Raw genomic sequence first — 25,340 nt, forward strand, 5'->3', positions numbered from 1 at the left:
AGCTTCGCTTATAAACTTTTCAGACCTTGCGACAAGAATATTGTTCGTTTTTTCAACACCAAGGTCAAGAATGAGCGTACATAGTAATATTTAGTAGATCTATTGAAATATTTTTCATTCTGTTTCACAGGGCTTGGCGATGAACGCAACCGCAACAAAACCAAATATAATCAAAGAGGTGCATGCTGCAGAAGTAAAACTCGGGGGTGCTGATTTAAGTACGGCTTCACAAGGAACTGTGGGATCGTTCCCCGTTGGTGTTAAAACTGCTATGGTCTTGAGAATTCCGTTCGCATACAGCCGTCATAGAGGTCATCATTGTGAAATCTAAAATGACTGCACTAACCAGGCGGTGATTTCTTGGTATTTTAAAGACAGAAAAATACGGCAAGAACTAGCTGTTGGTAAAGAAGTCACTAAAAGATAACGTCTTCAACGCTATTAAAAACGGGGAAATATTACCTGATGTCGAAGGCCTTCCTTATAACATTTTCGACAACTACAATTTTCCGCGTTCAAGGGACACCGTCACGGAATTTTCTTTCGCTTTTCAGACTCTCGCTCGTACACAAATGTGCCTGGAACATCAAGATGAAGATATAAAGTAAATTTTTGTTGAATGAAGAGGGGAACATTATATATGTTTAGATGCTTTTCTAGGACACCAATATATTACTTGTTTATAGTTCCAGTACACTGGCATAGCAATTTTTAACAAGATTGGACCACTATTTGTAGCCGGTTTCCATACGTCTCTGGCTCTTGAATTAATTGTCCTTTTAATTTACAGTTTATTGTTCAATTTGGTACCAATAATAATGATCAGATGTTAGTATTTCTTTTGGATCGTGTTCATTCTTTCTGGGAGATGGAAGTAAACTTGTGATGTCCTTGTCTTTGTTGTATTTGTCTGGGGTCTGGTGCTAACCTTTTAAAGTAACCTAGAAAAAAACATGCTAAACATATTCAATGCATGAGAAACTAGCAAGAAAACTGTTGCCCAGTATCTGACCAACAAGAACGGCCAGACATTCTGTTTCTTTTGGGTACAGTTTATTTACCATACGGTGTCGGAACACCGTATTTACTTTACTGGTGTCCTGAACTTTCAATCTTTATAAAATTATAGAGAACGAAATATTAGAACCCGAATTTACGAGCCACTGTTGCCCTCTCGAAAATCGTAGCTGGCCTTTTTTCCTACCCAAAACGAAATTTTTCTCTCCCGGAAAATTTCTTTTCCCATCTCACTATAGTTTGAGCTAAAGAAAGTTTTTATCACACTTTTTCATCACACTTTAACCGAAAATCGTAGGCGATTATAGGTGTTACGAACAGATATTTACCCAGAATGGTCTGTTGTGTGCCCCTGAGACAATTTCCCAAGTTGCGCAGCTCCACTTAACGCCTTACAATTTAACATTGATAAACCATAAGACGAAACATGCTTACAACATGTCTTGCCTTCACATAAGGAATAGTAGCATAAGTTGTACCCTCCTTTTTCTCCTGTCCATGCGTAAAGCAAAGCACCGTTCAATGTTCGGTTTCAGGAAGGAAAAACTTACTAGACATTTCTTAAGACGGATTTCTAAGAGGATAGTTGTGGCCGGTTCCGACGGTGTCCGTCTTAGAGAGAGTTGACTCTATTTATTGGGTTACAACCTGTAGGTCAAAATCACTGCACGAACATCGCACACCAGAAAACGAACTACAGTCAACTCTCTCTAAGACGGACACCTTCGGGACCGGCCGCAGCTGTCCGTCTTAAAGAGGTGTCCGCTCTGTAGAAGGTAAAGGTAACATGACACCAGTGCATCTCTAGAAATCGCGGACCTCCGAGTCCGCGAATAGTATGTCCTGCGGTACATTGACCGTATAAGCGAACGCAAGAATTACAAAGAAAATGTATGGAGAATGAAATGTTTTATTAAATATTTCTTGACAAATTAACAAATGTAAAAATGTGCAAGCGGAACACAATAGACTGGTGTATTAAGAACCACATTGTACAAGATTTGAAGTGCAGACTTCGAATTTCATTTGTATTCATGAACGTTTTCTGCGAACAGTTTTTGAGACCAAAATTATAAGGCGGAGAGGAGGAATGTATGGCGAAAACCGAAAACTTAAAGTTTATAAACAGGAATTATCGGCAAACTGAATGTGATCGAAAAAATGTGCAAGCAGATTTGATGAAACTATACATGAATCTAACTCACCAAATGATTTACATCCCCTTCCGATTAAATTTCATTTGTATCTTTGCCGTAAGAAAACTACAAAAAAATCGCATACGGTAAACACACGGCGGCAGTCCACGTTGAAATCCCAAAATCCGCTGTCTTTGAGCTACGATATTTCTGCCGTCTTTGCTCCAATTTTGCCGCAAAGGCCATCGTTTGAAAGATCTTTTGCTCCAGTTTTATTATCAGGCAATATTTTTGACCAGTGGTTTTCCTACTTCACTAAATATTTCTCTGTGTAGGCTGCATTTTTGTGTATCATCGTAGATGTATATGAGCCCAAAGTCAGGCCTTCAAATCAGCGGCTATTACCAAGTTTCGTGAGCGATTAATGTAAGATGCATCAAAATTCGCCGATTTCAATGTCCGCGATTTCTAGCGATGGATTCTGAGATAATAAAGCTAAACCTTTGCAAAATGCAACAAACGTTTGCTAACTGCAACAAGACTAAAATGATAAAAGGACTGTATTTGCTTGTCAAAGCAAAAATTGAGAGCTTCTACAAACTGTCATACTGTAAGTAGAAAATGACCTCTTTAGCGTCCATGCACGTAAGCAGAGAAATAATCCGTTAAAGCGTCATTGTTTGTGGTTAGAAAGCTTGGTATACACGTATCCATCGATACTTAGGGCGCGGATCAAAAGTATTATCAAGAAGCTCCAAATTTTTAAAAATCACTTACTGCATGCTAGCTAGCGTGACATTTCAGTCATTAGGTGGTGACGCTGTTGTCGCCCGTACGATTACTCCAACCGAGTAGCACTGGGAACTAGGCACTTTCGCCACTTTGTTGTTTACTCAGTTTCGGTTCGCCATCTTTGATTGTCATGAGTATGAATCAACTTTAAGAGCATCCATCGGCAAAACGCGTTTGATTTCTAACGTACAGTTAAACGGAGTTTTGGGGTCAGGGGAGATTAATGTACTGAATAATTGTGAGCTCGCTTAAAGAACTTTTTTACCGTTGTACGTGTATTCGAAGTCGACATATGTGATGGCAGACTAAGTTGACTGATGTTGAATTTGATGAGTGAAGGCCGGTTAGGATCATAACTTTTGAAACCTTTCCAAAAGGGAGACCGATGGCAGCAGTATCTTGATTAGATTGCAAAGGTGAGCTATCTGAAATCTTTGTTTGCTTTGACGTGCATTGTTGTCGATAATATTTAAGTTTAAGTTAATTTTCTTTTCTTTTTCCTTCGCGACTTGCCATCTTGCTTTTACTGCTTTTGATAATATTTATTCGGCTATTTATCTCAAGCCATTAAAAACAAAACAGTGACGGTATCCGTATTCTTATTTGTACGAGAAGCCAGAATTCAGAAAGAACTTCTACCCTATTGCTGATTTAGCTGATCTAAAATGTTTCTTTGATAAGTTGCATAAATGCATATAAGTAATTCTAGTAAGCGGTGTTGACTTCATTACATTTCAGACCATTTCAATACGGAAATGTCACACAATCTTCAGTATCGACTAGGTGTGGAAATCAATCCTGGGCCTTTCTGTTGCTAAATGACGAAGTTCATAATGATTTAATGTATTTATCTTATCATACTGTAGGTATGTAATGTATTGGAGGTTCGTTTTGTAGTCAAGGCAAATAAAAATTAAAATGAACAAGAAAAATGCAATTTCTGGGATCATTGTAAAGCGTCATCGCCTATGCATGCATGTATGCGTGCCGGTTATTCAATAATGATCAGATGTAAACAATAAATATTGCGCAGTCAAGTCGAACAAGTACGTAGACATGCATATGCAAATTAGACGGGAACAGGCTTGTTATTGTCCACGAATGTTCCAAAGCAATGGGTTAAAGAAAGTCTCGACATGGCTCAAACGCACTCTAGGCAATTAATTGAAGGAAAAAAAGATACTCGCAACATAAGATAAGTGTACTGCACCAAAATAAACTGATAAAAAACTTATAGCCAGTGCACAACTCTGTTAGATGACAACAGAATCGCGCAAACAGAATGGATTCCGGAGATACCGGAAGTAAAATGACTGAAATGTCACGCTAGCTTGCAGTAAGCGATTTAAATTTGAGCTTGCTGTGACGTCAGTCAGGTAGCAAGTTCATACAGACATTAAGGACATCATTATTGAATCACATCTGGCGTTGCGTTCGCTTTTGCCACTAAACTAACTGCTTTAGTGTAGTGTGCAAACACTAAATTAAAATTGAGGGCTCCCCGAGACGTTGGCGACATCGCCGTTTATGAACTTCTGAAACTTAAAACTTTGTACCCATAACCTTTACTTGCATACTCCTTTCTTGCTCATTTACCGTTTGTGTTCTGTTTGTCACAAACCTTGATTGCAACATAAACGTGCCAAATCCGCAATACAGAAAATTACAATCCTTGAATAAATGCAGGCTTCAAATAAACGCCGGGTCCACAATGCCAAGTTTGAAATAAACGCCAGGGGCGTTAAATTGAGAAAATACTGTAATACAGTTATAAGAGGTTGTTGTTTTCTGTTTTTCGTCCTAAATTGCAAAGGAAGTTGAAAGTGATACTTCCCGTTTTACTTAAGGTTATTTAGATCTTCCTGTTAAAACTCAAAACAGACAAAGCCATACAAATAATTTTAATTCTTGCAGTTTTAACTACTTTTCAAAATACTTTTACACGCATATATATAAACGTTCATCGCTATATAAGGTGAACGTGCTTTATACGTGCACTGCACAATCCTTACTCAGTTATTTTTGCTTTCAGAAGAGTCATTTGTTGGGCATTCCGCCGGACAGTAGATTTACAGTTGACGTCACACCTCCGGGCGTCCGGGGTCATACACCTGAGACGGAAAAAGTAATTTCTTCAGAGCATAAGTCGCATATTGTGTTCAATCTGGACGTTGAGTAATCATGGAAGTTTTGCCTCAGCTTCTTATCACTCTGCTAGCTCTGTGCATTACTCCATCGGGTAAGCAGTGCGGCGCGTAACCAGAACTGGATATATGATTTCCTGTAATCTGATTGGCTCACTCACTGACCAAAACATTGTTCTGACCGCGAAAGGACTAAGCTCTACTGGGTTTGTAAGCAAATATGGCGTCGGCCCTCGAGTCTTCCAGGAAAGAATATAATAGCAATAGAATCCCGATTTAACCCACGTTGTATTGAACCTCCGTAGAACTCAAGCCAGTGGTTGGTTTCCTTGGATTTACGTTATGTATTTAAACGCTTCAATTTAACGCACGCTTTCTCAAATCAATTTTCGTTTCCTCTTGAGTTCGATAAATCACGATAATTTCCACCGCCGCACTGTACTCATCAATAGTACAAAGGATTTTTTGAACGAGATTTCGTTCTTAATTTCGCCAGAAACAAAGATACTTCAGCCTTAAAAATGAGGCTGTTCAAGTGAAGTCTAATGCAAGTAAATATATTTTTTCATCAGGCTTTTATGACAGTTGAAGTATTGACCAGTATTGTAGTACACTCTCGTTTTCATTTCCGATCATTTTAAATCTTCCTCCTGTTTTAACGTGTACTAGCAGGAATTAAATCAAACTCGGCTCTTAGTGGATACAATCTAGATCGTTTAGATCTTTTCTGTGTCATGTGCAATGTTCTAATAATCAATAAAAACATCTAGTCTTTAAAAATGTTTCAGGTACGTGTATGTACTAAATTTTAAATTTCTAATACTTTGTTCAGGATTATCCTGTTTACAATTGTATATTGGGAAAAGTTCACACTGAGGTGATAAATGTAAATATTAGTATCAATCGGTTCCAAAAATTTTCTGCCACTAGAGCTTTCAATCCCGGCACAAAATCCAGTATCCAGTATCATTTGGATTTTAACAGCCCCACATTAGGGTATCTTTCTTTGCTGCTGCCCCAGAAACTTCAATCACTTTTCTGTTTATACTCAAAAATTTGCAGTGTTTGTATTTTGTGTGAAAACAGGGTTGAAACAAGCATTTACGGTAACTTGGAAATAGCATTCAACACCACTCATTCAAAAGTTATTTTATTATGTTCCTTGATCATATCATAACTTCCTTTTTTCCTCTTTTAAAGCTTTCTTGCCATGACCTGGAAAAAATAGTATAATATTAGCAAATGTAATGAGAACAGCAGCTCAACTTATATAATTATTTATTTCCTTTTACACATATTAGCTATCACTGAGAAGTGAAAATGATTCTGTCAGCATTTGCATACTGCCAAGTCTGTTGATTACAGCTAGTTCAATACTCCCAAACAAACTCAAACAATATTCTGCCATATATTTCTCCCACATATTATCTCCACAACCACTTAGATTTCAGGATATGAGTTCAAGGTCTGAATTGAAAAGATGATAGCCTCATTTGTTGAATCTAGCTTTCACTATATTTCATAGTGCTAAATACTATGTGTAACCCCCCCCCCCCCCATATTTATTGGCCAGCAAGAGATATTAAGATTTTGTGAAAAAATTTTATTGGCATATATACCATGGGTATATATACAAGGGAAAAAAAGATTTTGTAACAGCAGCACATGTAACAGGCCAGCCCAGTTTCAAACTACAAGTTTCACTTTTTATCTTTTTTCATCAATAATAAAAAATCTGTTCTTCTCAGCATTCAAAAGATAAATTAAAAATCATATGGTTGATAGCTAAGCAGTTAAATTAGGGGAGAACAGCTTTGGAAATAAGGTTATAATTACCATAGATGCTCTCAAATTTTAAATTCTTAATTTTAGTGAAAGAAATGCTAACATGAATTTAAAATTTAGTCAGTCACCCTCAACTTAACAAGCAAGATACAGCCATGAGCAATTAGGTAAATACTACAAAAATAACAGAAATGAAAATAAATATTATATGAGTCTTATAAGTCAGTGAGTCATGAGTGCATGATTCAAAATAAAGTCTGCGTCCAAGCCTTGTGGCCCATACAGCCAGAGCTTATTCCGGTTTTTGTAGCATTAAGCGACTAGGAGTATTTTACTCCCGGGATGCTAGTCCATCACAAGGTTTCCCCTGACAGTAAATTCACCAGTACCCATTTATACATCTGGGCGGGAGAGGCATGTTTCTCGGCTAAAGAACAAAATGCAGTGCCCTGGCTGGGCCCCGAACCTGGACTGCTTAATCTAGAGTCCAGCTTAATGGGCCACTGCACCTCCCACAAATAATTAATTATACAACAGAAGTTAATTTGAAAAAAGCCAGTGCAACCATTATTAACAAATAAAAACTAACCACATGCAAATGATTTCGAGTGCTTCTAAAGTAATTTGTACTCGGGCAAAAAATATTGTGGTTCTGACAATAGGTTATAACTAACTTTGTGTGAAAACCACTTTTTTCCTGATTGATTCATTAAGTCAGACTCATCTGACTCATAAAATAGGGGACCACAGTTTTACATGCTACAGCCTGACCGCAATGTCCAGACCCATGCAACACAGACAAAATAACGAGTTAGGATAATATGTGAGCCAGCGAGCCATGGGAGCCATGCGGTCGAGCCAGAAATCCCAAATCCTAATAAAAGACTAACCGCAAGCTACCTAAACTAACTGTAGGCTAACCAGAGTACTATTTAGGCTAACCAGAGTGATATGTAGGCTAGCCGATGTGTTATTTAGGCTAACCTGAATGGCTCGCATGCCTCATGAGTCATGCGAGCCAGAAATCCCTAATCCCAATAAATGGCTAACCGCAAGCTACCAAAGCTAACTGTAGGCTAACCAGAGAGCTATTTAGGCTAACCAAAGTGCTATTTAGGCTAACCGAAATGGCTCGCTGATTATCCAGACCGCAAAATAACTTGCAAACTGGTTGAACAAAAAAAAAAAACACAGCAATAACAGGAGTTTCTTAATTGCGGGCCCAAGAGAGGCCCGCAACGCTAATCTTGACAGTGACCAGCGGATTGCGTATTACGCGTGCGCGCCACGTTTATAAAGACTATCTGCAAACCGGAAGTTGAAAATTTTGTTCTTCCACTAAGAACGATCGGAATGCAAAAAATGTGTCAATCACGACAGTTTGTCGTAACACCGGAAGAGAAAAATCTTGTCTCCAAGAGCGATAAGAATGCGAAAAATGAGGCTTTTGTCGGAAGATTGCAGACATTACGTTTTGCAGACGTTGTTTTATAGGTGTTGCTTTTGAGAAGATCTGCTTTGATTGTATCACAGATAAACTACGGCAAAGCGAATGATTCCAACAACGGTTATTCTCGAGAAATTCCTTATAACACTGACAACAAAGCGAGTTTGCCGACGGAGGAAAATCACATCTCAATTCACACTGCGTGCTCGACTACACTTCGCAAAACTGTCAATCAAAAAAACAACTCTGATTGGTTCGCGGCAATAGGAAACGATAAAAAACATTCGTGACTTAAGCGTGACGCGTTACTCGACCTTACTCGGAATAATTTTCTTTTGTCCAGTGATTTATCGACACTGTCTGAAAAATTTAATATCGATAAACTTTGGCTTATTCACCATTGAATCATGGCAAACTTGTCAACATATGATTGGTAATATCAAACACGTAAAAAAATCATCATAATTTCGCACACATTGAGATACTGTTATTCTCGGTGGACAGACTCCCAATAAACAACCGCAGTTTATAGAAGAAATCTCAATTACCACAGTTATGCCAACTTCTGGAAAACTTCCCAAAAACTTCGACTTTAAGTAATTTTCCAAACTAACAAAAAACACTTCCCTCCCAGTACCTTCTCTTAACTGCATCGAGGCCCGCACTTTCTAACCTGTGGTTACCACTAGTTTGTATGCAGAGTTGTTTTATTTGCTGCTGTGTTAAAGACAATTAATTATTTGCATTGCTTTCAGCCAGGTATAAGCTTACTATTGTTTTTACCCATGGGTCTGATACATGTAATAATAAAAACCTACCTTATTTTTTTCCACCAGTAAAAGTTGAAATTGATGCATTTGACCATAGTTAGTAGAGGGACTTGACTTCTACTAACAAATCCGTATCGTCTGCAGGCTGAATACACTTTCTCCGGGTGAACATCTTTGGTGTCTTACTCACTCAACATCGATGTCAAAAAACTCCAAAATTTCGTTTCGAACCGCTGTCAAAGCAGTTCTGGACCATTTTTCACTTTGACAAGGTTTTCTTACACAACCGGCACCTTTTCTTCACGAAAGCGATGTGCTTTTCCATCAGACTGCAAAAGAACATAACACGAACATGGCATAAGCAGTCCAGTCGATGTATCACTTTACAAATAACGCACATGGCGCGACACATAGTTGTATCTTCAAAACCACAGCACTATGTGAATAACTCTTGCACTGCAACGAAAATAGTACGAAATCAAAGCAAATTTTATGCAGATTCTTAGAATAATTTTTCCAAAGATGGAAAAAATTGCTACGCACCTTTTATGTTAAGATGTTTGATGCTTGGTCAAGCAGCTTCATGCTATCGAATGCTCCAAAAATCAGTATTTTTTCGTCTAGAACTCAAAGAATACGTGCAAAGACGCCATTTTCTCACACTCGTCTGTTACCTTGTTGTTCAAAGGTTACGTTCCCAAAGTACTGTGGGACATAGGCACTTCAGCGCGTATACAGGACCTAAAAACTCTACCACTATACTGTCCCTTGAAGCGGGCGCCATTTTGAAAATAATATGACGTCATCAGATATCCAGTTCTGGTTACGCGCCGCGCTCAACATCTTTGTTGCTAGTTTGCTAAATATTTGCCAATAGCCATGTTGTGACACGTACATACTATGCGAAATTAGTCGTGCAAGAATATTTTAAAGCAAATACATCTGAACTGTTTTAACAGATTAGAAATTGACTCCGTCGAAGTACAGTAAGCTTTCGCCTTAAATAATTCCTTTTATAATTCCGTTTTCATCGTCCACAGCCTACTCTCAGAGGTTGTTATACGCCAATCGAAAAGATATAAGAATCTTTGGGACGAGCGGCCAGGACCAGAATGAAACTATAGTAGTGGATGGCCTTAAAGATGCCATTTCTGTGGATTTCTCCTTTGCGGAAGGATTTGTGTTTTGGACCGATGCTAGCTTGAAGAAAATCAAGCGAATTCGTGTCACAGTAGAAACAAAAAAAGTCGAGGATGTGATCTCTGTGGGTTTGAGGAAACCTGAGGGATTGGCTGTAGACTGGATAGCGAAAAAGTTGTATTGGACTGACAGTCAAGATTTTGACTGGGAAACTAGTAAAATTGAAGTTGCAAATTTTGATGGATCTAATCGAAAAGTTCTTTTCTGGAAAGACTTGGGACTTCCAAGGGCTATTGCCGTGGATCCAATCAAAGGGTAAGTGTGATAATAGGTTGTCATTGTTATTGCTTTAGCTAAATACGTTCAATATTTCCGGAACATAATACCTTTTTTTATTTGAATAGACAGCTTATAATTTGGGGCGCATTAGAACTTTTCGGTCATTTGAACATATCTTTCAGCTCAAACTTTTCGGTCATTTGAGCTCATTTGAATCTTTCAGCTCCCTAAAGGGAAAAAATGTTTCTCGTCCGGATTTCTGTAAATAAATGGCACGCGATGCATGCAGAAGCGATGGCGTTTCACAAGGGGTCTTACATAATTTTGAGGAAAACTTTAAGTAAATAAAAGTAGCTGACACCTTGTGTGTGAAAAAACTGTTATCCAACTGCAGCTTACATATTTTAAACATTAGAAGCTTGTTAGTGATTGTATAGCTGTTATGAATTCACAGACCAAGGATGCAAATAATACATTTTCTTCGTAGATTTTATCAATTGAACAACAGTTTATATTTTCATACTTTTTTTAGATTTCCCTATGTTGTCTCAACAAATATTGCGTTATACTGTAGTGTGTTATCACGGATAAACGACATACGATACGCGCGAGCAAGCTTTTAAGCTGCGAGAAAGGTCAAACGGTCTCTTGCTCACAGTGTCCCTTTGTATTATAAGAATTAAAAATTTATGTCAACTAAATCTAATAGACCCCATCATGTATAATTAGTCTCTTTCGTTTATACATTGTAGTGTTCCATTCTAACTGCAAGAAAGTATTTTGCTTTTGTGAATACGCGGCGATTTCTTGTTAAGTTAAACTTGATTTTCTGTTCGATCTGGCCAAACAGACAAACCGTTCGTTCGATGGCATAAAGCGATGTCACGCCATCGCTTAAAAAAGAGCGGGCGTCCCTTTTTTAGCGGAAATACTTATTACCACGCCGCACATGAGAGCAGAAAAATCGGGAATAAATTGTATTGTTCGACTGAGCATAGACAATAGAGGGGAAATGGTCAGGAAGACCGGCAAACATCAAAGGAGGAAACAAAGAAGCCTTGATTTATGTCCCGGGTTTATGTTGAAAGGGTCCACGAGCCTGCACATCTTTTGTTTTGTGCTCATACGCTATGCATGAATTACGTATTCGGATTGTTTTTATTGGTTAGCTCCCGGTTAGCTACATGAACAAACGTGGACTGAGTAAGCAATACCAAACGAAACGGCTTTTGATTCGAGGTTTGCGCTCAATCCTTGAGCACAAAAAAGGCGCACTATAATACCAGCCGCACATGAAGGAAATTAAAGAAGGTATAAAAATGAATTTTGTCGTCGCATAAGCACCGCGAATAAGGGCAAAAAATACTTACGGTTCCCTGGATCATGGAATAAGCGCTCCCTTCAAACAAGCGTCGCAAAACCATATGTAAACGGAGAACATGAGATCAAAAGTACTTAAGTAACCTCCCATCCCTCAACAACGAACATCGTGGCGCTCTAAATTTGAAGCACTTGAGCTTTAGAGCGGCGCTTCTTTGAAGAAGCTAACCACCCCGTTAAGCTAATAGATTCAAATCGGGACATTAACATTTTTATCTATATGTTTTTGAAATTATGCATATATGAAATCATATAAAGATATTTGAACTGCAGAGGAAGAATAAATGAAGAGAAGATCCTCGCAGTTATGAAAACAACTTAAGCAGTTGCTAAAAGAAAGCCTGAAAAAATCAGGCTTGCCGGGAATCGAACCCTGGCCTCTGCGATACCGGTGTTAAGCGCTCTAACCAATTGAGCTAACAAGCCAACTAAGAGCTGGTCATTAAATGTCGCGAAGTTTTTGGGAATAAATACCGTGTCCGGGGCAGGGGGGGGGGGGCACTCCCATATATGGGCTATATAGTTATGTGCCGCGGGAAAGGGGATAGGGTATGGTTATTTATGTTCCCTATCCTTAAATAGGGTATCATGTTTACCTGTTTTGACATTGTGGTTCCGGTGTGAGCCTTAGATAGGGTACTTAAATTGCATCAGATACAACTGCAATACATAAACGTCCATCTGAACGAAAAATATATGCTCTGTTAACTGAACTATCCGGTTCCGTGAGCACTGTTTCTGGTAATAAATATTTACAGAAACTTAATATCTGGATGGTAATCGGCAAAACGAAAACAACGCAAACAGCAAATGAAAACGGAAACAAAATATAAGTAACCGGCGCCAAACGCGGAAAAAACTTGAGTGACTAATTAGTGTTGATTTTGCATCCGATTGGATACGTTTCGTAGATGGGGCAAGTTTTATTTACAAATTACAGACGATGGTAGTGAAAAACCAAAGCAAAACAGAACTATTTTCGGTGCTAAAAATCAAAGTTGTTCTATCGCGGATTTATTTAACAAATGGTAAACGCCGCATAGCTTAAACTGTTGTGTTATGGATGTACGCGGGAGTTTGCTAAGCACGAAGCGTAAGAGTCGCCTAGCAGGAAAATCGAGAAAATATGTCAAAACTCGTGGAGTAGTAGCACTTTCTTGTGCCATGTCAAATCAGATTAGTGCACGCGCTCAGGTTAGAGGGCAGACGTCAGCGTACACCCAAGTGCGCGCTCTGATTGGTTAATTTACCAGCAAGAGTCGCACTAGGCTATCGCCTCGTGCGACTCTTACGCTTCTTTCGTGCTAAGCAGCCTCCCGCGACAATCCATAACTGAATAGTGTACGCTATGACGTTTACCATATGTTAAATAGTAGACGCTAAAGTAACCAACCAGAGCGCGCACTTTTCTTACGTTGTTGTTGTTGTTGTGCTATAAAAGTAGATAGAGAACTGAGCATTGAGCATGTACCTTAAATGTCATCTTGAAAACTTCTCACGGTTTCTAACTCTATTTTTGTAGTGTCATGTTCTGGACGGACTGGGGTGAAAAACCCAAAGTAGAGAGAGCTGAAATGGACGGCTCTAATCGTCAAGCTATCATCCAACAGGACATCCAATGGCCCAATGGGCTGACAATAGACTACAGTACAGAGAAAATATACTGGATTGATGCAAAATTGTATTACATAGCTAAAGCTAATTATGACGGTTCAAACCGTCATAAGATATTCAAAACTCCTATGCCCAGTCAATGTGTATTGGGTCATCCATTTGCTATGACATTATATGAGAACAAAATTTACTGGACTGATTCGAAAACCAAAGGCATTTACTCTATGGACAAGAATACTGGTACAGGGTGTCAAAAGGTTTGGTCAAATGCTTATTCTCCAATGGATATCCACGCATTTGAGCCGAAAAGACAGCTTCCGAGAACTGGTAAATTTAAGTCTCATTAATACAGTCTACTGTAATCGTTCCACGATTTATAGAGTTGTATTTTTACCAGAAAGTACTATAAAAAAGATGTGGTGTTCAAGATGATTGCATTTGCATGTGCAATTCTAGGGTTCCATTGTTTTCCGGAATATTTTACTGACTTCTATGAAATATCTTATCTTAACAGGTCAAAACCCCTGTAATTCCACCACCAATGGAGGATGCAGCCGTCTGTGTTTGTTGAATGCTCGTGGTCACTCGTGTGCATGCCCAACTGGTGTGAAGCTTTTGTCTAATGGAAAAACGTGTGAGCAAGGTAATGATAATAATGATAATGATAATCGCTTTATATAGCGCATTTTTCATATATAATGTTCAAATGCGCTGTACACATACTGTAATTTACTACACTAAGGCCAGACCACAACACCGGGAACTTCGTGCCCGACTATTTGCGAATAGCGTGTGGGTTCTTTAACGTCCCCTGTTATAAGACTGAAGATACAGGAGACGGGACCTACGGTTTATCGTCCTTTTCCGAGAAGACTAGAATGTCTAACCATTTGCAGCACATTCTCCTCAGTTATTTTAAGACCCTGAGTGTTGGTCCGGTCTGGGGTTCGAACCAACGACCTCCCGCACAGCAGTCCGGCGCTCTACCAACTGGTCAGAGTTTGACTGTAGATAGAGTTTGAAAAAAAACTTTTTGCTTCCATTTTTGCTTGTTTCTTTTGTTTAAATTTAATAGCTTGCTGTACCGAGTTAAGTTAACGTCTTCATGTAATCCCAGAGTTATCCACCGACTGAATATATTTCTTTCGCAGGTCCTGTGCAATTCTTATTGCTTGCAAGGATGGAGGATCTGGGCCGCATATCGCTCGACACACCTAATCTTACTGATGTAGTTGTGCCAGTTTCTGGTATCAAACATGCTGTTGCCATTGATTTTGATCCAGTTGATAAATTTGTGTATTGGAGCGATGACGTGAAACGTGAAATAAAGAGATGCCGAATGAATGGATCCGGTAGGTTTATTGCGATTGCATTTATCTTTGATGGCTAAGTTTGATTTTTGACCAATCAAACTGATAAGATGTGTCAAGGTTATTGAGTCAGTATTGCCATATATACAAGCTCGCTCTTCCACGCTTAAATTTAGTTTTTTGATCAATAATTGAGTGGTCAAATCACATAAAAACCAGTTATCACTTATAATACCAATGTAGAAGGTTGGTGGAGCTACGCAAGATTCTCTAAATAGAGCGGTTTTCACTTGAGTGTCGAAAGTTAATTGCGTTTACTTTGGTTTTGCATTGCTACGCTTAGTGATTGGCTTAAAAATCTCGCGCCACTTTCTCAGCCAATCAGAACTAAAACCAAAACCAATCGTGACTCGCTCGCGCACGTTTTCCCGCACTTTGCGTCAGCTACATGTATTTGCTTGGAGTTTTGATTGGTTCACTGGATTGTCCGTGTCCTTTGTGATTGGCCGGAGTGATTACTATGGTTTTGGTTTTACGACACTCAATTGAAAACTGCTCTATATTGTAAGCAACCACTGTAATCACACACATACACCCACACGTACCCGCTTTGATAAAGGATAGTTAGGGGAAAGAGGAAATACCATCTAAAGCAGAAAGCAAAAGCATGCACACGCCCAGAATATTATATCCTTAATATTTTGTTGTTTTATTGTTCAGATGTCAAGATCTGCATGCACCTTGAAAAAAAAAGGGGAGCTAATAAAAAAAGGAAAACTCTGCGTTTCTAAATCTAATGCAAGCTGCAGAAATACAAAGGTAGCAGACAAAAATATGTAGAGTCCCAGCATAATATCCATAATTATAGTGTCTTGCTTTCTTGTTCAGATGACGAGGTCATAGTTTCAAGTCAAGTTGAACATCCTGATGGTATCGCAGTTGACTGGGTGGCGCGGAACTTGTACTGGACAGATACAGGCACTGATAGAATTGAAGTCAGCAGGCTGAATGGCTCGTCAAGAAAAGTTCTTATTAGTGAAAATCTGGATGAACCTAGAGCGATTGTATTGGATCCAACTCGTGGGTAAATATACAGTTTTCTTCTTCGCTCATTGTCATGTATGCAAAGATTAATAATCATAATCATCATCATAAACCGCGATGGTTAACTATAAAAAGGACAAACAACATTACGTACAGTCCGGCAGTATGTTGATGACAGAATTCCGTCTAATTAACAAATGTACTTCAGTTTGCTATGCGTCTGTCCTGTTATTGATGATAAATTGCGTCATACCATTGCGAAAGTGTTGTAAACAAAATTTGACGATGTTATGATGTTATTAACATTTCTCGCACGTCGGAGGTATCATCCCTTATATGGCAGAACTTCTTTCCTGACAATCGTGGCCGCCAATCGTAATGACTCATCATGTTCTATCCCTATGGTAATTGCAGTTAACGTAACGTATATTTATTTAATCCTATAAGATATAACATTACTCCCGGTTTTACGTGTTTTATACTGATTAAAATGTTGATGAACGCAAACGTTCAGTGTATCTTTTAGTTTTAGCGTTCTCGTGTATATTGATAATGGGCAAACTTCGTATTTTTTCCTACACTGAAAAGTACCAGGGAATTGTGCGTCGATTGGGTGTCCGTAACCGACCGTAAGGACAGGTTCGACAGTATATATGTAGCGGGAACATTTTTTGCCCACCCCCTCACCCGAAGAACGAAAGGAATCCCATGCAGAGAAGGATTAAATTTGAGTATTTGGTCTTTCCAAGGTACATGTACTGGACTAACTGGGGAATCCATCCAAAGATTGAACGAGCAGGACTTGATGGAAGTCACCGCATTGCCTTGGTCAACACATCTGTTGTGTGGCCAAACAGTCTCACCATTGATTACCTTGATCGCACAATCTACTGGGCTGACGCCAAGTTGGACAAGATAGAGGTCATGAACTTGGATGGGAGTAATCGCAGAGTAGTTCTGGATCAAAAACTGCCACACATCGTTAGTGTTACTGTTCTTGGTGATCGGCTATATTGGGCTGACTGGCATAAAAGGGCTATAGAGAGTGTGAACAAGAAAACCCGCAATGACAGACAAATCATCATCGACAGTCTGCCTGATTTGATGGGATTAAAAGCTTTCAATCTTAGCCTTACTTATGGTAAGAAAAAGATGATCAGTGTAGTAAATAATACATATGATAAATTTTAAGCTTGGTAATAAATAATGAAGATGAATTGTTCAACAATGACACAAGCATGGGACAAAGAAATAATCTGAGTCCCCAACTGCAATCGAACCCATGGCCTCCCAGAGAACTGTTGGGCGCTCTAACCAACTGAGCTACGAGAGACTCGTGGTGGCCCAGCTCATCACGAGTCTCTCTTAGCTCAGTTGGTTAAAGCACCCATCAGTTCTCTGGAAGGCCATGGGTTCGATTGCAGTTGGGGACTCAGATTATTTCTTTGTTGCACGCTCGAATAACATTTCATCTTTATAATGTCTGTACCTAATTTGTGCATTTCTACTCTAGGTTCTAATCCCTGCCAGCGTAACAATGGAGGTTGTAGTCATCTGTGTTTATACAGGCCTTCAGGAGTTAAATGCGAATGCCCAACAGGGATGGAGCTGCTTGCTGACAAGAAAAGTTGTTTCCGTAAGTACTTGTAAATTAATTCACAACGTCATTGCAAAGAGGAAGTACATTGTCAGAGCTTTCAATATGATTTGAAGTCGGTGGCTGCCTTTGTGTGGCACCTCTCAGAAAACATTTTAATATGCTGAAAACATTTGCACTTTATAAGACACCACATGAATTTTACCTAGAAATTCACAACAGAATACCTGCCTGGTCCTATTGAAAGCACTTAATTTACACTTGTGATCAGGGAAGTAAAATTAATAGTCTGATTGTCGTTTCTCACCATCGTGGGAATGGGATCTTCAGGACTTCAACAATGATTGATAACTGATATTTTTTTTGGCATGTTGGTACAGGACAAAATATACATTCGATCGTACTGCGTTGTGGGGCAACTTCGCTTACCCGTGGATCACGAGTGTGGCAAAAATTTTAGATTTCGTTATATAAATTATTTTGGTTTTATCGTGTTTTTTTTGGACAGCTTGGACTAAAACATGAAGGTCAATTAAACATTTATTTAAACATACGTTTTTAGTGTGGCATAAATTGGAGAACATGATTTGCTCTGGCATTTGCAGGCCACCCCCTCCAAAAAGGCTTGCACTTCCAGGGTTAAGGGCCGTAACCCATAACACCTGTTACGGCTGGGTTCACTCAATGTTAGGGATGGACCATTTTATTTTTGAGGGGGGGGGGTTGGGCAATTACCAAAAAAAAATTCCTGCACAGCAAAAGTAGAGAAAAAAAAATCATGCACAGTGGGCCAAGGGAAAAAAAATCGAGCAAGCCTTTCTACTCGTACGATCCTGTTAGACCAAATAAAAAACTAATCTGTAATTTTTGTCATAATTTTATTTCAACAGACAAAAATGCTGTGTAATTGTTTGTAAAGTAATTCAACTCTTTCTGTTTCATATCATAAATACATCATTTCTATCCATCTCTTGTATTTAAAACATAAATTTGAACCATTTCACTGAATCTGGTATAATATAAAATTAATGTTTTAAATATCATTTTATATTAAAATATAACTTGTATTAAAATGTAACTTTCAGCTATCTTCAACATATCTGATATCTATTTAATTAAATAAACAATAACTATTTGAAAATTAGATTATGAGCTCTCTTCAGCCACCAAGGTCACCAAGCAACTTTGAACTTCAGGGTACCGCTCGCACATCTGCTGATGTAGCCCCCAAACGCTTTGACTTCTGAAGTATGGGGTCCACTTTGAGGTACATGTACATGTACCATTTTCTGTTCCATACTTGTTTACCTCATGAAATGCTCATTTTTGGTGATACTTTAATAAATATGAAGACTGAAAACCGAAGGAAAAAAAATTCGTGCACAACCTAAAGGTGCTAAAAAAAAATTCTTGCACAGCCCAAAGGAGAAAAAAAAAATTCTTAACAAGATAAAATTGCCCACCCCCCCCCCCCCCTCAAAAATATAATGGTCCATCTCTTACGGGTGAAGATGTGGATTGATGTTACGTTACACATGCGTGCAAAGCAAAATGTTACAGTTAATACATTCATTGTTACGGCTGCTTAAAGTGCCCCTATGATCACTTTTTTGATTTTCATTTTTTCACATTGCCGTGAACAATTAGACTTTGTTGCTCACCTTGCCAAATCTCAATCTGTTACGAACATCAGAAGTCGTTTGATTATAACATTTATTCCAGAGAATTTACGGCCGCCATTAATCAACCTTGTTCCAAAGCTTGGTTGCGAATAGTGAGAAAACGACTTCAAAGGCTCAAAAATACCTCACGGGTTGAAATTAGAATAACAATCAGCATAGAAAATTGCACGAAAACAAGTCCAAAGTTTTTGTTGCTTTTCGCGTGATTTTCAATACATATTGTTATTATAATTTAAACCCGTGAGGTATTTTGGAGCCTTTGACGTCATTATCTCCTTATTTGCAACCAAGCCTTGGAACAAGGTCGTTTATTGGCGGTCGTAAATTATCGGAAATAAACATTAAAATAAAACGCCTTCTGATGTTCGTAATGGATTGAAAATTGGCAGGATGAGTAAAAAAATGGAAATCAAAAATTTGATCATAGGGGCACTTTTAAAACTAAATGACATTCTTGGTTTTGTCTCATTTAGTTGACAGAAAGGATCCAATAAAGTGCAGATGTGACCGTTGTGTGAAAACAAACTACACTTGCAACACCATCAAAGGAGCATGTATTGTGTACATTGATCGCGAAGAGAATGGTGATATTAAACAAACCAGGAGTTGTACCCCTGAGTACCTTGTATCCATACTAATATGTCGAGGCCATGATGGAGACCCAAACCACGGTGCATACTGCTGTAACAAGGATATGTGCAATACTGTTGATAAGATTAACCTTACTTTACCTACTGTGAGCCCTTTCACCTCTCATCGTACTAGCAAAGGTAATTTTGTTTATTTATTTGCTCCAAATTCCTGGATTCTATGTGGGACAATATGCTGTTTCAAAAATTAACGGTGTTTTGCTCGCAACTGACACTGTCATTAATTCAATAACACTGAGCTTTTTTCTTGGTGCAGAAAAGCGGTAATTCGAGGTGATAAAATTATCTTCAAATCACAACGGCGTGAAAAAGCATAATAAGCATCCTCGGAGACCCAGGGGCAGTTTGTGGGGCAAGAGAAACGCGAAAAAGCGGGTAAAAAATAGTGCGAAACTGCCAGTTACATAAATCAGCATATAAAAGTTCTATTGACTGAAAGTGCCCCTGGGGAAAGATTCTTACCAGACCAGTTCAAAAAGCTCTCTGAATACTGCCTCGTGATTGGGCAGAAAAATCTTTTGTTTTCCCTTTGTATTATTCTGCCCAATCGGCGAACAGCTTGACTGCGGTCCTTTTGTTGTGTTCCCATGCAAACGAAGTATGTACACAAAGCCAGTTCGCTCGCTATATCTGTCTTGCTTGTTAGCGGAGAATTTGCTCGGGAAGGAAAAGTTTCGGCTAGTGCCTCCCCTGGTCGAAAACGTCGAAAGTTTGACGGCCATGCCCGCGGAGAAACGGCGGATTCTTCAGATTGTGGTCGATCGCAGGAATCGTAACACTTGAATGCTGCTTGCGAGCTATTAAAGTTTGTGTGCGATATGCAGCTTGTTGCACTGCTATAAAAATGGATGTTTTTCAGATCTTTTACGGAAAGATTGATGACAGTTTGAGGCGAAACTTTTCCAAACAAGAGTATATTTTTCACGAACAAACCAGGCAGATGTGTCAAGCGGCCGATCGCGACTAGCTACGCGTGCAAAGCGTGCAGCAGCGATTCTAGCACTGGCTTTTGGGTACAAAAGGACCGAAGTCAAGCTGGTCGTCGATTGGGCAGAATAATGCAAAGGGAAAACAAAAGATTTTTCTGCCCAATCACGAGGCAGTATTCAGAGAGCTTTTTGAACTGGTCTGGTAAGAATCTTTCCCCAGGGGCACTTTCAGTCAATAGAACTTTTATATGCTGATTTATGTAACTGGCAGTTTCGCACTATTTTTTACCCGCTTTTTCGCGTTTCCCTTGCCCCACTAACTGCCCCTGGGTCTCCGAGGATGCATAATAAGTTACGCTTTACAAGTATAAAACAAAATGTTAAGCGAGGTTTCCACATTGTGAAGCATAAACCGACATAACGTCGGTTCATGCTTCACAAGTACACTTATAAATAATAAGTTACGCATGGTTTTACGTTCATAGCATCGGTTCGTGAATTTTTCATTTTTACTTTACTTCACTTCACTTCACTTCACTTCACTTCACTTCACTTCACTTCACGTCACGTCACTTCACGCCACTTCACTTCACGTCACGTCACGTCACTTCACTTCACTTCACTTCACTTCATGTCACTTCACTTCACTTCACGTCACTTCACTTCACTTCATGACACTTCACTTCACTTCACGTCACGTCACTTCACTTCATGTCACTTCACTTCACTTCACGTCACTTCACTTCACTTCACTTCACTTCACGTCACCTCACGTCACTTCACGTCACTTCACTTCACTTCACTTCACGTCACTTCACTTCACTTCACGTCACGTCACGTCACTTCACTTCACTTCATGTCACTTCACTTCACTTCATGTCACTTCACTCACTTCACTTCACTTCACGTCACTTCACTCACTTCACTTCACTTCACGTCACTTCACTCACTTCACTTCACTTCACTTCACTTCACGTCACTTCACGTCACTTCACGTCACTTCACTTCACTTCACGTCACTTCACTTCACTTCACTTCACTTCACTTCACTTCACTTCACTTCACTTCACTTCACTTTACTTTACTTTACTTTACTACTGCGACTTGTTACTTGTAGGAGGCTAAATTTATAGTTTAAGCTAACATGAAGGGTTCTTTTTATCCGATTACTGATAGGTGCTTCGCTGACTACGGATAAAAGGTCAGGTAAGTAGACTTTAAAATTTGCCAGTTAAAAAGGTTCTTAGTTTACTGAAAGGAAATGTGAAAATAATTGTATCGCCACTTATATACTATTTTTCTGGTCAAGTCTCAACAATTTTAAAATATGTCGGTTGAAAGTAGGGGGTGTATTATTCAGCCGTAAAACAGAGAGAAAAGTATCTTTATTTTTACCTTAAGCGGTTTTGAGACTTGTTTCAGAGTTCATGCGGCGGTCAGGAAGGTCAACTATTGCAGATATTCTTTCAGAGTGAAATGAAACGGTTTTAAATCATCAGATGTTAGTTATAGAAACGTATCGAGAATTTGCAATGACTTCTTTGTGTTGATCCTTTCTGGTGTTATTTCTCTCTATCCAGGATTCAATCAAACCATTATTTATGTGTCTGCATCGCTTGGAATCCTGGTAGCATTGGCTCTGTTTTAATACTGGCTAACTTGTCAAAGAGAAGTATTTCTCCGCCTTCAGGTTGGTAGTTTCTAGGTAGAAATATTCATGAAGATGAATTTAAGGAGCTACATTACCAAAAAGTAAGAGTTTATTTGCGACGTACAAAGTTACCACTAAATACTAAATCTTAAAAAAAAAAATACAGTAGAACCCCGGTAACTCGAACTCGGATAACTCGAACAACCCCGCTAACTCGAACAGACTTCCATTTCCCTTGGATTTGAACCCACCTTTCATTTTTATTCAATCGACCCCGTTAACTCGAAACCCCGCTTACTCGAACTGTTTTTCGTTTTCCTTCAGAGTTTGAGTTACCGGGGTTCTACTGTAACTCCACGGTAAGTACATTTAACTTTTGATCAAATTGCTTAGGAGTTAGCTGCTGTCGAAGATGTTGTAAAGCAGATGCGGAATTTTCGCCACGATGCCTTTTATATGGTGCATTGTGATAAAGGGTAATCACTCGAAATGTCAGTCAAGTACAAGAAATGGCGTCTCTCGTGTTGGGAAATGGAATTTTAAAAACTTGCTCTCTGGCACATTTTGATGTGGACGCTATTCTTAGCACAACAGATCAAGACAGACCTGATAATCCCGCATATGTCACACTACTCTTCAAGAGCTAGGTTAAATCCCAAGATAACCCATTCCCTTGTTACAACGTTTGCCTGAATGATGTCAGAGGTAACTCAGAATTTATATGGTAGACCATTTCTCGGAGTTACAATCACCCTAAGATCCTTCCGTCATGGTGGTTCTTTTATCCCGGCCACCTAGAGTTCTTTTTTGCAGTACAAAAAAAGGCTTTTCTTTTGACAACGTTTTTTTCTTCCTCCGTCGATATAGTTTTCGATACCTTCCACCCGCCACAACCAGATTTGAGGAATATCTTTTCCCGGGTGCCCATCTATAAACACGAAATTAAAGCATATGTCCAACATGTGAGCTGGGGCAGACCTGAAAAGAGTTGTTAACGATTTCAGTTTAGGTTTCTTTCTCTTTATCTTTATGCAGAATTCAAGTACCATGTTTTCATAATATACAACCAAGAGGACTCCCATTGGGTGAGCTGCACACTCCTTCCGTTACTTGAAGAGAAGCATCATTTAAATTGCTGCATTCACTACAGGGACTTTACACCTGGAAAGCCTTTCTCAGTGAGCATGGCGGAAAGTGTCTACAACAGCTACAAAATCATAGCAGTGTTATTAATGAATTTTTTTGAAGAGTAACTACTGTAGCTACGAACTCAACATCGCAAAATACCGACTTCTAAACAGGCGAGACAACAGTCTGGTTATTATTAGGATCGATAAAGGATTAGAGTGCCGAAAGCTTCCTCGAGAGCTAAGAAAAAAGAATTTCATCGATTATTCTAACTCACTGGAAAGGCCACTGTGGGAAAGCAGACTGCTTAGATTCCTCTACAATGTGCAAAATGATTCCCGTAAAGATGTCAAAGTAGAGCAGTCAAATAAGCGTGAAAACACCGATGGTAATCGTGAAGTTGTTATAAGGAACTTGACGCCGAGGTGGACATGGCTATGGAACTGGAAACAGTGTTATAAACTCGCGCTCTTTGGCTGCGAGCAACATTGATAGTTAAATGAATCGAAAATGTAACCTGACTGACAAGATCTAAAGTTTTATCAGTCTCCTTGCAATAACAGCACTTGCCGATACATCTCAGTTACTAGAGCCAGGCTTATTTACTAAATAGTTACTTTAACTAAAAGTCTAAAGGCTGGTTAATCCACTGGGCATAAGCATATGAACATAAGCATAAGCATAATAATTGTTCGTTCTCTTGTGCTTATGGTGTGCTTATAGCACGTAAGGACAGCATAAGAAGAATAATGAATGTGCCCGTTCGGTTTACGCGGGTGCTTGAGCTTGTGCTTATGCGCGGTGAAAACCAGCCTTAACTATTCATTGCAGAATTCTCGTTTTGAGTTAATTGTAGAAAGTCGTTCAAGAATGAAAAAAAATATATTAAACCTAGAAAGTGATAAAAATGATAAAAATTAAAATATATAATTAAACTAGAAAATGAAATTTAATACAATAGAACCCCGCTAACTCGAACTCGGATAACTCGAACACCCCGCTAACTCGAACTAACTTCCATTTCCCTTGGATTTGGCCCAACTTTTTAGTCATTTTTACTCGGTTAACTCGAACTCGGATAACTCGAAAACCCCGCTAACTTTGGGTCATATTTACCCTGATAACTCGAAATCTCGCCACGGATGCCCATTGATTAGAGCAACGAACAGATCGCGTATTTGACAGCCAATTTCCACTCTTATCATAAGAATTTATGATCGTGTTAGAGTTTCTGACGAGGTAAGTTTAATTTGCACTGTACTGTATACTAAAGTGCTGAAAAATCATTAAACTATCAATTATTAACATGGCAACGTGAATATTTAATCGACCCCGATAACTCGAAACCCCGCTAACTCGACCTGTTTTTCGTTTCCCTTCAGAGTTCGAGTTACCGGGGTTCCACTGTATATATTTTATAAATAGTAGAAAGGAGGAAAGGAGAGAAGTTATTCAAGTTAAATCTGTCCTTTAGGTCTGCAAAGCACATTTTGTCACATTTGGCACAATTATATTTAGAGCCGGATCGGCCAAAAAGACGCTGTATGATTTGGCCTCCCGAAAGTAGCCCACCCCCCCCCCCCCCCCTTCGAAAAAAGTGACCCTGCCAAAGTAGTGATTGGAAGAGGCTGCTTATCCACAAGTAAAATAAGAGGGTCGGTCACTTTCGAAACACTAATTACTACCTTATTTAACAATTACCATTTCATTAGTAACTTGTTTGCATGTACTTTCTTATATCCGTCACGTAATTTTTATCAGGGTAAAAATAAATTTTTGTTGTTGTTGTTGTTTTATAATGAGAGCGGATATAAACTGAGTTAAGATACGATAAGAAGAACTTTA

General features: G+C 39.0%; 2 protein-coding genes and 1 long non-coding RNA gene across 3 annotated transcripts in view; 2 read left to right on the forward strand and 1 right to left on the reverse strand.

Moving 5' to 3' along the window:
- Positions 1-661, forward strand: part of LOC144631693 (SCO-spondin-like) — a 32,333-nt gene extending 31,672 nt beyond the window's left edge. Inside the window, 1 exon segment of the mRNA XM_078490193.1 lies at positions 131-661. The gene's annotated coding sequence lies outside the window, so the exon portion shown is untranslated.
- Positions 662-3,053: 2,392 nt separating this feature from the next.
- Positions 3,054-25,075, forward strand: LOC144631734 (low-density lipoprotein receptor-related protein 6-like). The gene is made up of 13 exons (XM_078490273.1): positions 3,054-3,361; positions 4,978-5,184; positions 10,132-10,546; positions 13,413-13,831; positions 14,019-14,147; positions 14,656-14,856; positions 15,703-15,898; positions 16,608-16,999; positions 17,372-17,494; positions 19,611-19,907; positions 21,893-21,922; positions 22,297-22,406; positions 23,403-25,075. The coding sequence occupies exons 2-12, from the start codon at positions 5,127-5,129 to the stop codon at positions 22,362-22,364; spliced, it is 2,328 nt and encodes a 775-aa protein (XP_078346399.1). The 5' UTR covers positions 3,054-3,361; positions 4,978-5,126; the 3' UTR covers positions 22,365-22,406; positions 23,403-25,075.
- On the reverse strand, positions 5,193-9,852 carry LOC144631904 (uncharacterized). The gene is made up of 3 exons (XR_013566813.1): positions 9,635-9,852; positions 9,140-9,420; positions 5,193-6,304 (listed from the first exon to the last, which is right to left on the reverse strand). It is a non-coding gene; the product is annotated as an uncharacterized LOC144631904 (long non-coding RNA).
- Positions 25,076-25,340: the final 265 nt, after the last annotated feature.

This window comes from Oculina patagonica, chromosome 12 (genome assembly GCF_052425735.1).
Source record: "Oculina patagonica isolate OP01 chromosome 12, crgOcupat, whole genome shotgun sequence".
In the NCBI taxonomy this organism is placed as follows: domain Eukaryota; kingdom Metazoa; phylum Cnidaria; class Anthozoa; order Scleractinia; family Oculinidae; genus Oculina; species Oculina patagonica.

What these genes read in the sequence shown, in the direction of transcription:
- LOC144631734 (XM_078490273.1), top strand. Translation starts at nt 5,127, where the DNA reads ATGGAAGTTTTGCCTCAGCTTCTTATCACTCTGCTAGCTCTGTGCATT. An exon ending in CAATCTTAGCCTTACTTATG is followed by an intron (nt 17,000 to 17,371) that starts GTAAGAAAAAGA and finishes TTTCTACTCTAG; the next exon opens with GTTCTAATCCCTGCCAGCGT. An exon ending in GACTACGGATAAAAGGTCAG is followed by an intron (nt 21,923 to 22,296) that starts GTAAGTAGACTT and finishes CTCTCTATCCAG; the next exon opens with GATTCAATCAAACCATTATT.